Consider the following 14,590-nt stretch of genomic DNA (forward strand, 5'->3'; position numbering starts at 1 on the left):
AGCTTTTAGCTCCAGTCTGCTAAGCTGGGGTCACATAATATAATGTAATCCCAGGAGTGGTGACATCACATCACTTTTACCATAGTTTATCAGATAGAAGTCACAGGTTGTACCTGCACTCAAGGAGAAAGGATTATACAAAGGCATGAGCACCAGGAGAAAGAGATCACCGGGGATTGTGTTGGGGTCTGAGCTCTCATTTCCTCATCTAAATTGGAAGTAATAGTTCTTGTCTTAAGGAAGATTGTGAATGTTCTTCTTATAGGAAAGAAACTTGGGCCTCTTCCATTTCCACCATCTTATTTTATAGACAAGGAATTGAGGCTCCAAAAGAGTAAATGGTTTGCCTGAGTTTGGTGGATGAGCTCAGAGTTGTTTATTCCCAGGTCAGCATGCTTTCTACACACTGCGATGCCTATGAAGTATCTTATTTTATTTGATGATATTTTTCACTTCAAACTTAAGCAAAATGAAATCTACTTGTATGTATTGGTGGGCAGGGTAGAAGGCAGGTGCAGGTATTGCAAAGAATGCTGCATGTAAATTGTCAAGTATGGCAACTGCCGTGTGCATTTGAGTTTCTGAGTGTGCTCAAGTACAAGAGCCAGTGAGTGAAAGAGAATTACTTATATTCAGGTGGAGGCTAATGCATACCTTATTTCATTTAGTCATCTTAACAACTCTATAGAGCAGAAATTACTGCTCTACACATTAAAAGATAAAACAGGCTCAGTGAAGGTAACAATTATTCTGGGTACTGTCAACCATCAAGTTGCAATGACCAAATCATAGCCAAATAAAATAAATTGCTCACTCTGGCCCATTCCATTTCCCTACCACTAATTTATATCCTGTGAAGTTTGTCATAGACTATACAGTCCTTGCCTTTTTTCCTTTTGCTATCTGAGCCTTGCTACTCCTGGTAACTTTTGGTGGGAGGAGCTCATAATAACGGATTGTCAAAACTTCTAATCCTTTTAGATGTCTGTATCTCCTGGCTTTAGTCATGTTGCCATAAACAAGCCTAGGAGGACCTACTTCATAAATGGTTTCTTGTCTGTATATTAGGTAACTGAATTTCCATATGTCTATAAATTCAGAGCATTAATGAACCACAGATAGGCTTTTAAAAATGTTGAATCCCAGTTCCTATTCTTGATCTCCTCATTTATTTTTGGGAACCACTTCTCATTTAAGGCATACTTAGCTACTTAAAGGATTGAGAGATTTAAAGTCAAGTATGAATGCCTTCACTACTGAATGTTTATAGACTATTTTTTCTCTTTTGATAATCTTCGGGGCAACACAACTTCCCGGGGGATGTAGGATTTTTTTTCACTACATAGTGCATCCTCCTAACATATCTTTGACATTAACTCCCCAAATCTTCCAACTGCAGCGTACTCTTCCCGGGCACCCTAAAGCTGCTAGTTTACCGGAAGGATTAACCAAGACCCTTGCGGAATCGTTCAAGGTCACTGGGGCAGGTGCCCGCCCCGGGGCCTGAACGCGCGCTGCCAGGCCCATTTCCTTCTCCGAAATGGCACCTGCCCTCTCCCAACTCTGGGGGTTCACTCAGGCTGACTGCGACCCGGCCGAGAGAACACCATCCGCTATCGCGGGGGTGCAAGCTTGGAAACGCGCCGCAAGAAGGTTCCTGAGTGGCAGGCGGTGGGGGGCGGACCGGGGGAAGCCGGGGCGGAGCCGGCGGAGTACGGCGTGCCGGGCTACGCCTCCCGGGGCCACTGGGCCGCGCCCGTTGGCGGAAGCCCGGCTCAGTCCGGCCGGAGACGCTCTGGTCAAGGGTCCGCGGCGGCGCCGGCGCGCCCGCTTTCGCTCCGTGCCCGCTAGCTGGCCTCCAGCCGCAGCACCGGCGCGCCGCGGTCCCCGCGCCATGCAGCGCTTAGCCATGGACCTGCGGATGCTCTCCCGGGAGCTCTCGCTTTACCTGGAGCATCAAGTCCGGATCGGTTTCTTCGGTTCGGGAGTGGGCTTATCCCTGATCCTGGGCTTCAGCTTCGCTTACGCCTGCTACTACATGAGCAGCATTGCCAAGGTGAGCCGGAGGATGGCGCGGGCGCAGGGCCGCGGGCAGCTCTCCGGGAGTGACAGCAGCAGGCTAAGCCGGAGGTGCCGCTGTCTGGGGCCGTCCGGGGCGCCCTTTCCCCGGCATCTGATGGACGCCCTCTGAGCGCGCGGGACCCTGCTGGCCTCGGCGCGGCGGCACTGCCCTGTCACCATTCGCTAACCTGGTAAAGCAGCTCCGCGATGCTCTAGCACTTCTGAGGATGACTCCCATGTGTCAACTCTCTCCATTCCCTAGAAGGGTTTAATAAACCACTGTTAAGTTCGTTGTGTTTGAATTATTTGCATCAGGTTTCCAGAAGGATATGTAATCAGATGGATCTCGCGCTAGGGACGAGTTTGCGCTTGTTTCTGGTTTACAGTTTGGCAGAAACTTTTTTCTGGACACTTCACTGATACTGGCTTTCCCCACAGAAGCCCCAGTTAGTGACAGGGGGTGAAAGTTTCAGCCGCTTCCTTCAGGACCACTGTCCTGTGGTGACAGAAACGTACTACCCGACGGTCTGGTGCTGGGAGAGTCGAGGACAGACACTGCTGAGACCTTTCATCACTTCCAAGCCTCCGGTGAAGTATAGGAAGTAAGTGAAGTTCCATTTTCAGTCATTTCTTCAAAATCACAATGTTTTGCATACTCCCAGTTTTTGGTTAATACAACCTCCGGTTTAGTTAAGTATATAGAAAAGCAAGGGGGAATGAAGGTGGAAGGCACGTCTCCCACAGACACACGCAGCTGCAGGAAAATATTCAGGTGTTACCTTTCACCACTGTTGGGGGGAGGTGCTCTGATGTAAATGGTTTATTTTCTAAGATGAGAGAAGTGTTTGGGGGTTACTGTTTTTCCAATTTGTCATGCCTCTGTCCCTGAGGACCTAGATCCTTTGATGATATGCATTGAGCTGGTGGTGGGGGTGAGAAGGATGCCAATTAATGTGGATTTTCTGTGATGGACCCCAGTAAAAGGACTTCATATTGATAAGCAAATGGGTTCTTGTGGATAATGTCCTTGAGGTGTTAAAGATATGGTCCAGAATATATCAGTAACCAGGAGATTTAAATGGTGCTTATTATTAATTTTACTGAGTCATCTAGTCCCTCTAGAGTTTCTTTTGTTGCCTGGAACTTGCACTATTCGTTTGGGAAAACTCTTCAAGTTCGTAGATACTATGCGAGAAGTACTTTGAAGTGTTTAAGAAGCAAATTTTGTAATATGCTCTGTGAGGAGACTGCATTATTGAGTCAAACGGCTAGAGCGGTGATCAGATCAGCAGTTTACTTATTCAAGATTCTCTGTTGAATTATTTGGGTGACCTCAGTCAAATAGGGGTTAAATGCTGGGTATTTCAGAGTAATGAGGAAATGATTAAGATAAATATTTGAAGTAGTTTGAAGCCCATTTTTACATACTATCTTTTACTGATCTTGCTGGAAATACTTTATTATACTAATTTCATGACATTCATGTGATGAAAGAAAGTGACGTGTGTGTTAGTGGATGCTGGAAAGAAGTTATTTTGAGAGACCAAGTAATGGCATATATATATACAGAGAGAGAAAGAGAGAGAGAATTAGGAACTAATATTAAGACATGACTTGAAACACTAAAAGAGTATGTATGTCTTTTGTGTTATTTCATTCAGTGAACTTATTAAAACTGCAGATGGAGGACAGATTTCACTGGACTGGTTTGATGATGATAACAGTAAGTGTTATATGGATGCCAGCACCAGACCTACTATCTTATTGTTGCCTGGCCTCACTGGAACAAGCAAGGAATCGTATATCCTTCATATGATTCACCTTAGTGAAGAATTGGGATACAGGTATCAGTGAAAGATTTCTTCTGTTTTTCACTTAATTCGTTCTAAATGAAGCTTAAATATGTCTGCATGTTTGTTTCCGAAATACTTGTTATTTCTTGCATGGATTATGCAATTCCCTAAATTATTATTTTTCCCCTGCTTCCTCCTTCCCCTCTTTTTTCAGGAAAATGCATAACTGAATCATTGCACAGGAAATAGTACTTAGGCACTCCGCAGATTTCGGTTGAATGAATGCATGAAATTAGAATCACTTAGGAATTGACATAGGACCCAGGGCTAAGAAGCAGTAGGCCACAGTGAAGGGATTGCTAGGAGAATAGCAATTACAAACCCCTGAGAGACTGCACAATGTCCCTCATGTCATACTCCACATTTGGGCTCTGGATCCACTAATCTTGCCTCATCGGCTCAGATCCCAAGTGTAAAAAATATTCAGAATCAGCTTGTAGGTCATCCTTATCTTTCCAAAGGTGATCTGTGCCTTTTCTGTCCACCTGAGTTTGCAGGTGCACATGGCTAGGGTCCAGTTAATGATGGCACAGCATTTTAAAGTAATCATTATTCAACTCAGTCACCAGATACTACTTAATTTTTGCAAGCAACTTAGCAACTTTAAGTTTCTGGTTCAATTCTAAAATTTGAAAGCAGATTCATTGTGAAAGGTACTGCTTTTCTGAGCTTCAGTCTTTTTTAGCCAATGGTAATTATTGTAGTGGAACACTCTGAGTTGTGTTTAAAGCCAAGTTGTATCTTTTCTTAAACTCAAAACACTTGTTTTGTGAAAAACTGATGTTGACTTTATATTAATAAAAACATTTTGATATAAAGAAGAAAATGCCATAATAGCTAATTCAATTTTAACAAGTTAACTCTGATCTCTTACAGATAAAGTCTATTTTGTTCATGAGGTGACAGTCTCTTGAAAGCCTTGATATGGTGTTCCAGAATTATGGTTCCTATTAAATTTGTACTATAAGCAATAGCAGGAATTTATCATTGGATATCATTGGATACAATGTTTAAGCACCATTCAGTTAGATATGAGGCTTGATTCCAATGTTTTGCTAAAACTTAGTCATGCTCAGAAAATACAGATTATAAAGCCTTTTGTACATATTTAAATTGTTGATTCTATACTTTGCCTGAACTGTCTCCCAAGACTTAGAAAGTGCTTTTAAAAACAATGTAGTTGACGGGGGGAGGGGAGGAGGGAGATGGATGGACTGGGAGTTTGGGGTTAGTAGATGCAAACTATTACATTTAGAATGGATAAACAACAAGGTCCTACTGTAGAGCACAGGGAACTATATCCAATCTCCCGGGATAAACCATAATGGAAAAGAATATTTAAAAAAAAGAATGTATATATGTGTATAACTGAGTCACTTGCCTGTACAGCAGAAATTAGCACAACATTGTAAATCAATTATACTTCAATAAATAACAAAAACAAACAAACAAAACACAATGTAGTTGAAACTCAAGGACTGAATCTCATAAGCTCTAGAGTTACCGGTATGCATGGCTTTTTTCCATTACTTGTAAAAGTTGCCAAATTTTATTACCATGGCTACTGTTACACTGTGCTTCAAAGCTGTAGGAAGGTTCTAGCTTCCCTAAGGGTTAAAATCTCTTCTACTGATTCAGAAATTTTATTGAGAATGTATGATAGAAGGAAGGCTCTACGCTGGGTACTGTGAGGAGATACAAAGAGTTGTGGGAAATTGTCCTTACCATAAGGAGCCTATGAGAGGGTAAGGCTGGACCAGATCACTGTCAGCTGCTTGAAGACCCAGCTTATTTGGGTTTAGGGAACTCTAACGCTGAATCACACTGGGCTTGAAGGTAGCAGAATGCATGAGTAAGCAATGACCAGTAAACTTTTCAGTGGCCTTTGGACCTATCCTCATTTGTTTTTAGCTGCAAGGAATCTCTGAATCTAGGTCAGAGAGGGTTAGCTTTTGTTGTATAACAAACTCTCCCCAAACTTAGTGGCTAAAAACGTTTCTGCTCACAATCTGTGGGCCAGCAATTTGGGCTGAGCTCAGCTGGGTGGTTCTTCTGGTCTTGGCCGAGATCACTCATGCATTTGTGGTCAGCAGCCTGGACAACTCTGGGTTTGGGAGCCATCAGCAGGGATGGCTCTTCTCAGCTCCATGTGGTCTCTCTTCCACCATCAGGCTCACCCCAAGTTCACTGGGCAGCACACTGTTCCAAGAGTGCAAAAGTGACAGCTGCAAGGCTTCTTCAGGCCCAAGCTGAGAACTCTCACAGTGTTGCTTCTGCCATGTTGTAGTCAGGTCATGTGGGCACCCTTGAGTCAGATGGTAGGAATTTAGCCTCCACCTCTTGAGACGAAGGGCTATTAAATGTGTTTACAATTCACCACAGACAGCTAGGTAGTTTCAAAGACCACTGATGAAAAAAATGGATCTGGAACTTTGGCACAAGGCTGTGTGGAGTCCTTAGGTTGCAAAACAGATCTAAGTCACTGATAGCCTTGCATGGGATCCAGTAGGTAACAGAGCTTGGGGAAGGCTGTGTAATATGGGGGAATGTGCATGGGATTTAGAGCCAGGTCTGGGTTCAAATGTTGGAACTTCCACTTACTGAGTGACCCTAGGCAACTAATTTTTAACTTCCCCAACATAGCTTCTCACTTACTACAGCGTTTAAATGAATTAGAATGTGTAAAGCATTGAGCAAAATGGGTCTTTAGAAATGTTTTGTCTTCCTTCCTAGACCTTCTGTTCCCTGAGCAAAGTAGAACATTTTTTAATAGTTTAAAGAGCAAGTATGAGCAAACCTACCTCTTGGGAAACATCTAGTTTCCTCGCAGGAATGCTTTGGTATTATGTTAATGTCTCTTATACAGTAGAGCTGCATAGGCAGCATGGGCACCCCAATAGCGTGAGGGTGCACTTGCCTCAGGCCCCAGTTACTATCTTATGTGCAGTTTGAGTATGTAGGGAGGGTCACGGATTCTGTCAGTTCACCAGGGAACCATTGATGCTTTACTTGTGAGATATGATTTAGACTTTAGAGAAAACCTAACTCCTGGCATAGGGACAAATGAAACATAAGGGTTTACTGTCATTACTGTTAAGTAAATTATTTTTTCCTGTACCTGAAAACTAACAAAGACACGACACAAAACTTTTCTGTTAAGGTCCACTAATTCAAAATTAATAATGAAAGGAAACTAAGCTAAGGTTTGTTTAAGGTAATTGTGAGTAAAGGTTAAGAAGTCAAAAGTAAATGGAGTTGAGTGGGCAATACTTGGGCTGCCTTCATTGGCAGAGTACATTATGTACTTCCCTGAATAAACTTGCCCCTGAGAGGAGAAGAGAATTTGCTGAGCCACATGACCCACTCATTCTTCAAAATTGTATCAATCAGATAAGTCCTTCATCTCCTGGAGGACAAGTGGAGTAAGAAAGGCCAGGAGGCCAGGAGTGCATTTAGAGAGAAGCCCTCATAGAAACCAGAGGACTGGAGAAAAAGTCATTCCCTCTAATAAGTTACACCCATATGATTGATAAAGTAGTTAGAAATCTCATCCATTTCTTCAAGATTTCTTTTTAAAAAATTCTATTCAGTAATATAGCCGAATAGATATTATTTTGTATACCAGGATAATATCCTATTTTCTTAAATCTTTTACCCATTCTCTGAATTAAGTTACAACATTTCAACTAAAGTCAGGGAGAAAAACAGTAACTCTGAAAGCATCTTAATCATCTTTTACTCTGACCTCTTTTACTGAGAGCCTTCATCTACTATTTTATTCCACCCCCAACTAATATTAAAAAAGAGTGACCCATCCAGAATTATGTACTAATAAGCTCATTGAAATCTAGGTCAGTCATTAAGTATTTTGGTATAGTAAAGTACAGTATCAGAACCTATATTCCCAAAGAACATTTGCACAGTCTAGTGGAAGTGACAAAGAGTATTCAGTAGTCGGGAAGAAATGCATTAGAGAGGACCAGGACTGGCAACAAGTGACAGAAAACTCAAAATAACAGTGACTTAAACAAAATACAAGTTTATTTCTCTCTCACGTGAAAATCCAAGAAGGTAGATCGGGACTCTATAGTGTCAGAAAACTAGGTTTCTTTTATCATGTTGCTTCATAACCTATGGCTGCTTCAGCTCCAGCTATCACATCTGCATTCCAACACCCAAGAAAGAGAAAAAAGGGAGACTAGAGAATGCAACCTCTCCCTTTAAGGATGCTTTCCAGCAAGTATGCGTACCAGTTTTGCTTTTGTCACCTGGGCCTGCTCTTCCTTAGCTGGAAGGGAGGTTTGGAAGTAAATCTTTATTTTGAGCAGCCATGTACCCAATTGAAATTGGGGGATTCTGTTACTGAGGAAAAAAGCGAGGGTGGATATTGGGAGATAACTGACAGTCTCTAGCACTGACTGGTCAGAGTGTTGCAAGTGCCAGGATTCTGGACTATCAGAAGCAAGCGAGACATTTTACAGAGAGAAGAAATAGGTCAGCAGGGTCAGATGCAACCGAAAGGGCAAGGAGAATGAGGATGGATAAAGCACAATTTGAGAAGATTCATTAGAGCAGGAGGAAGGAAGCCCAACTGCTACAGCAAAGATGACCTCAGGAGACCTCAGGAGACAAGAGCAGGAGTGGGTCACACATTTTTTGTTTGTTTGTTTTGGGTTTTTTTTTTTTTTTTTTTTTTTTTTTTGCTGCACAGCTTGCAGGATTGGAACCCGGGCCTCCTAAAGTGGAAACGCAGAGAGAGTCCTTACCACTGGACCTCCAGGGAATTCCTAGGTCACACATTTGTTAAGTTTTGACAGAGAAAGGAGAGAAACAGCAGAAGAGGGCAAAGGGATCAACTGAGGAATTTGTCAAGATTGTAGGCTTACGTTTCAAGAAATTTCCTTCTTGCCACATTTACAAAAAATACTTAGAAAGCACTGATTTTCTTCTGTGGTTTGATAGGATCAAGATCTCCTATCCTTCACTGCAGAGCCCACTATTGGGCTCCATAATTTATCTTTCTGAGAGATTTGAAGTGGGAGATGATTTTAAAGAGGTTAAATTTGACTACTTTTAAATGTTCCATCCCTTTCCAGTTTGGAGTTTGGGCCTACACATTTTTTATTTAGAGGAAGTAGCACCAGTGGAGACTAAGCTTTAGGTGACGTTTAGCATTTCCTGAAGCATTAGGAGTACATTGGAGGGTCATCCAAAGACTCTTCCTGAGGGAGGAAGGAAGGGGAGGTTGAACTAAGGAAAATCAGGCAGTGAAACAAAAAAGACAAGTTTTGACTACTCTCCAATCTAAAAGCAGTATCCTAGATAAGATGTCATTTAAAATTAACACCAGAATGTTTTTATCTCAAAGTATTTTTATCATTTGTTGTTAAAACAATTTGATTTTTAAAGTTTTGAGAATGAGTCAGTTAAATGATTATTCATGAGACTGGGTAGATGAAATAATGCTAAATGTTAGAAAGCACTGAATGAAGAACTTAGCTTATTTCATGGCATTTCTGGAAAAAGTTATGGTGGATACCGACAAGTGATCCTATTCTCTAGGGAAGAGAGCTGCTGGATGTTCCGCTATAAAATGATACCTTAATTAACAAACTTTCAGGGACAAAGCTCTTTTTATCAGAGCTGGCATGCACTCGAAGGGCACCCTATGTTCAGAGCACCCATCCTCTTTGGAAAAAGAGACGTTAACGTCACTAGTTTAGACAGCACAGGGCAGCGTAGTGAGCTAGTTAAGTGGATCACTGAGTCAGAGCTGCCTGATTCAGATCCCAACTCTGTTACGTACTACCTGTGTATCCAGGGATGAATTATTTAGTCACTCTGTGCCTCAATTTTCTCATCTGTACAGATAACTATACTTCATAGGGTTATAAGGATTGCATGTAATGTATATGAAGAATGTTAGCCCATGATGAACATTTTTTAAAGTATTAAGCTATGAAAGTTAAAGGAGTGAGTCAGGCCATTGTCTGGCTTAGAAAAGAGCCTTGCTCTTTTAGTCTGGTCAGATGGAAGTGAGGTACTTCCTGTCTCAGCCCTACTACCAGGTGAGAAACCATCCCAGGAGGGCCCGGAGATAGCAGGGTGCTTGGCCAGGCAGCGGGTGGAACAGGGAGAAGGAGGGTAATGCCTTGCTAAGTTGGAGCGGCCGCTGGAATCTGCATCCTGGAACACATACATGTCTCTGACTCAGTTTTGGGAAATAAAGTTGCCAGCAGTGATCTGTGACACTGGAGTAATTCCTATTAGTTCACATAATTAGTATAGAACACTTTTGTTCTTAAATAGGGTTTTCTGTAGGTTAGTTCAACTGGGTCTTAAGTTAACAGAAGGTACAGAAATACCAAAGAGACCTAGCTAGAATTCAAATAAGTAAGATAAAATATGAGAACGTCAGAAAGCAACTGAGTAAATGTTAGGGAAAATGAGAGAGCTAATGGGAAAAAAAAGATTCCGGTAAAATGTTTTAAGAGATTGCTGAAAGAGAACTCTTGATGTTAATTGTATAATAAGGTTTTTAGCTTCCTCACATCAAAGATGACTTTGACTCTTTTTCCCCCTGTGGCCACTGGTTTTGAAATATTATGCCTAATAAATTGCATTTAATTAAATATTAACTTGTTGGTCTTTTTTTGTTTTAAATTCATAGGGCCACTTAGAGCTTATGATCAGCAAAAAATAATTAGAATTGCCATTTTTGTTTACTATAATTAAATTTAGCTTAGTTGAGTTTCTGCTGCATGATAGGCCCCATGCTAGGTGCTATACACGGGTTATCTTATTTAATATGTACTCAATTCCAAGATATGTATTATTATCCCCATTTTACCAACCAAAAACAGAACTACAGTGTTAGTAATTTCACCAAAATTAGACAGTGTGTGACAGGGTTAAGGTTCACCTGTACAGCCTTGCTGCAGAAAAATGTATGATTTCTGTTAAGCTTTTTGAAAACTTGGTCATTTTTGAAAACTCTCCTTTACTACTTTTTTACGCCCTTAGTTGTCTCAGGCTCCTAACCTGGGAACAACTAGCTCTTCAAATCCCATGATTGTTGCCTATCAGGATAATGTAGACCTGTAATATCATAGGACTCAGTTTTATGAGGAAAATTCAAGACAGGACAGGCAAATAAGTCATGTTTCCTACTCAGGGAATAGGTTTTATAGGGAAAGAGTTGAAACAAGAGAATGAGAGAATGAGGTCCTTGAATTATGAATGTAACTTTCAATGTTCTCCATTACCATGTGATAATCAGGAGTTGGCTATTAATACAGTCAGTAATATATTCTTGTTAACTATGTGTTTGATTTCTGATGCTTCATATTCTAGAAGAAGGTACATGAATTATGTTTATCTGTCATAATGCCTTTATGACCTTACTGAGGTTGGAAATGTTCAGGTATTATCATTTTTTAAAAAGAATGTGTATTATGCTGTTGGATGTAGTGTTATATAAATGTAAATTAGGTTAAGACAGTTGATAGTGTTATTGATACACTTTATACCTTTATTAATTTCTTTGTCTCATTGATGGAAAGTTGTTAAAATCAACTATGATTGTGGATTTTCTATGATTCCATTTAATTCTGTCCATTTTTGCTTCGTGTATTTGGAAACTCTGTTATTACTCACATATACATTGATGATTGTTAATCTTCCTATGAATGAACGCTTATGTCATTATGAAATGTCCTTCTTTATCTCTGGTTGTGATATCAATCTGATGTTACTGTAGCCACTCCAGCCTTCTTATGCTTACCGTTTATGTGATATATCTTTTTTTATATGTTATCTTTCAAAATATCTGTGTTTATATTTAAAATGTATTGCTTGTAGACAGCACATAGTTGGGTCCTGAAGGTTTTATCCAGTCTGACAATTTCTGCCTTTTAATTAGAGTTTTTAGTTCAGTCACATTTAATGTCATTATTGATATGGTAGATATAAAGTTTATCATTTTAGTATTTGTTTTCTGATTTTTGATTCCCTCATTCCCCTTTCACTTTTCTCTCTCTTTTTGAGTCGATGAGTTGTGTCTTTTTATCAAATTTGCAAAAATTTTGGCCGTTATTTCTTCACATATTTTTTCTGCCCTATTCTCTCCTCTCTTTCTGAGACCAAAATTACATGTATGTTAGATTGATAATATACCCAAAATCAATGAAGTTCTACTCATTTTTTTCAATCTTTTTTTCTCTCTCATCTTGAGATTGGAACGGCAATTTGCAAATCCAGTGAACTTTTTATTTTAGATATTGTATTTTTTTAATCTAGATTTTCCATTTTTGATAGGTTTTATTCCTCTGCTATTTCCTTTTTTTAAAAAAATTCATTACAAGCTTATTTTCTTCTGTGTCCTTGAGTATAGTTATAATAGCTGCTTTAAATCCTCACCTATTAATTCTAACACCTGGACTGTCTCAGGATTAGTTACATTGATTATCTTATCTCTTGAGTATGGGTCATGTTTTTTCTGTTTCTTCATGGTCTAGTAATTTTAGATTTTGTTCTGGACAGTTTGAATGATCCATTGTAGAGACTCTGAATTCTATTATATATTTTTAAAAGAGCTTCTATATATTTTCTAATGACTGGTTTTTGTTTATCAGGCAGACAATTTGGGTAAACTCACATTCAAACTCTGTCCCCTCTGTAGTAGACAGCAGCTGAAATCTCTGTTCAGTTTCTCATCCTTAATTGGACTGCTTAGAGGCTACATCACAGAAGGCTCGGCCAGACTTTGTGCCCATTTTTTAAATCCAGAATTTAGGACTCTGCCTCTATATCTCTCTCTTTTCTGAGATTTCCCCCTTTCTCTAACTTTTATAGTTGCATCAAACTCTGTTTTCTGGTTTTCAAGCCCATGAGATTGAACATTTCTACCTGACCTTTATCCATTACTGAGTAATACCAGCTGGTGCCTCCCCTCAGACAAAAAGCTGTGAAAAGAAACTCACCCAATGCCATTTTTTTCTTCCAAGTGTCAACTCCCATTTAGTTTCTGCCTGCTTTGGTTGTTCTCCATCGCCTTTATAATTTAGCAAGCACTTCTTTTTTATTCTATAGAAGGGTTGGCCCAGTAGGAGCTACCATGACATTTCTGGAAGCAGAACTTCCTTGTCATCTTTTCTTAACCTGTCATTCTGAACCCTATGCCTATTTTGATGCTAACCTATTTTTCCATCTTTATTTTCTATCGTTATCCTACTATGTAGTCATGTTTCAGCTAAAATGATGTATTTTCTCATCCCTCAGAAACTTTTATACATTCCTACCTTATATCTTTGCTCGCATTGCTCCCTTCAGCCCATATCATATCTCACGTTTTCCTTCTGCTGAAATCTTTACCATTTTCTGAGTCTCAGCATAAGATCTATCTGCCTTTTTCATGAACCTTTCCTAATGAATTTTGCCAATCCTAACCTCATAAGGCTTTATTATCTATACGACTCGTTGGACATTGAATCACATACTGCCTTGTGATATCACTTTTGTTGTGGTCACTCATCTGAAAGTATAATGCATTTATTTTCAACCTAATTAGATTATACTCTTCTTGAGGCCAGGAACCTTGTATTTTTATTTTATTTTTCTCCTACAAGCACTAACTCAATCTTTAATTCAGTAACTAATCTGTTTAATAAATTTTTGAATGAATGAGTCATTCCAATATTAATATTCATGTAAAAGGCCTAGAAGACAATCTGGCACATAGTAAACACTAATAAGTATTATCTGTTGTTATTATCTAAAATCAGCATAGTGATCTCTGAATGTTCCCCTCACTCCATCCTTTGCTGATTATTATTTCTATTCATAGACTCAAAAACTTGTGGAATCTTAGAACTGGAAAATTTTTAAAGTTGTATGATAAAATCCCTTTATTCTGGTAGATCACTGGGCTTGAGCAGACTCAAAGTTATCTGTCCCATTTCACTGTAACAGTGGTTCTCAAACAAGTGGTTCTCAACAGCCCTACTACAAAGAAATATTTGATCCAAAATGTCTATAGTGCCCAAGGTTGAGAAATCCTGTGCTGTGGGTAGCTCTCTGCCTCTTATTTAACCTTCATTAAGTGAAAATCATCTGCTTTCCTAATTAACGTGTTCTGTTGTCATAAAGATTTCTCAATATCAGATTTTTATTTAGTATTTCTTCTCTTTATTTATATTTTCCCTGTTTTGAGAGGAAAATTTAAATAGTTAAAATATGTAGGAAAAATAAATTTTGCAGAACAATTTCCCTCCTAGACATACCCTTTAAAATTGTTTGGGAGAAACTGTAAAACTTATTTGGAGAGAGCTGTTATAAAGTTGAGGGGCTTATCAAATGTCTTAGGAATAGTAGGTGTTTCACAGCCTGCTCTTTTCATTTTACTGAAGTATCAAGTGTCCCCTGATGACGGTCAGGGCAGAAAAGGGGTTAAACGAAAGCAGCTAATTGCTTGTCGCCAACTGGAGTGGGAGAAAGGGACCAAAGGGCAGCCGTCATTCTGCCTCCCTCCATAGCTGCTCTCTGCTTTATCCTCCCTTATTTCTCTGCCTCATTCCCAAGGCTAGAGGTATATACAGTGATGACAGTTACTGATTGAACATTGTCAGAAACAAAGACCTATGGAGACTTCAGCACAGTTTCTCCTCTAGCAAGAGATA

General features: G+C 39.8%; 1 protein-coding gene across 2 annotated transcripts in view; it reads left to right on the forward strand.

Moving 5' to 3' along the window:
* The first annotated feature begins 1,754 nt into the window (after positions 1-1,754).
* The window catches only part of ABHD3 (abhydrolase domain containing 3, phospholipase), a 38,162-nt gene continuing 25,326 nt past the window's right edge, over positions 1,755-14,590 (forward strand). The window contains exons 1-3 of one of the 2 annotated variants that reach the window (XM_032603712.1): positions 1,755-2,056; positions 2,500-2,663; positions 3,723-3,905. In XM_032603712.1, the coding sequence (XP_032459603.1) occupies positions 1,895-2,056; positions 2,500-2,663; positions 3,723-3,905 (509 nt within the window). In that variant the 5' untranslated portion in view covers positions 1,755-1,894. The remainder of the gene's footprint in view (positions 2,057-2,499; positions 2,664-3,722; positions 3,906-14,590) is intronic. The other variant, XM_032603713.1, reaches the window with a different exon arrangement.

This window comes from Phocoena sinus, chromosome 14 (genome assembly GCF_008692025.1).
Source record: "Phocoena sinus isolate mPhoSin1 chromosome 14, mPhoSin1.pri, whole genome shotgun sequence".
NCBI lineage: Eukaryota > Metazoa > Chordata > Mammalia > Artiodactyla > Phocoenidae > Phocoena > Phocoena sinus.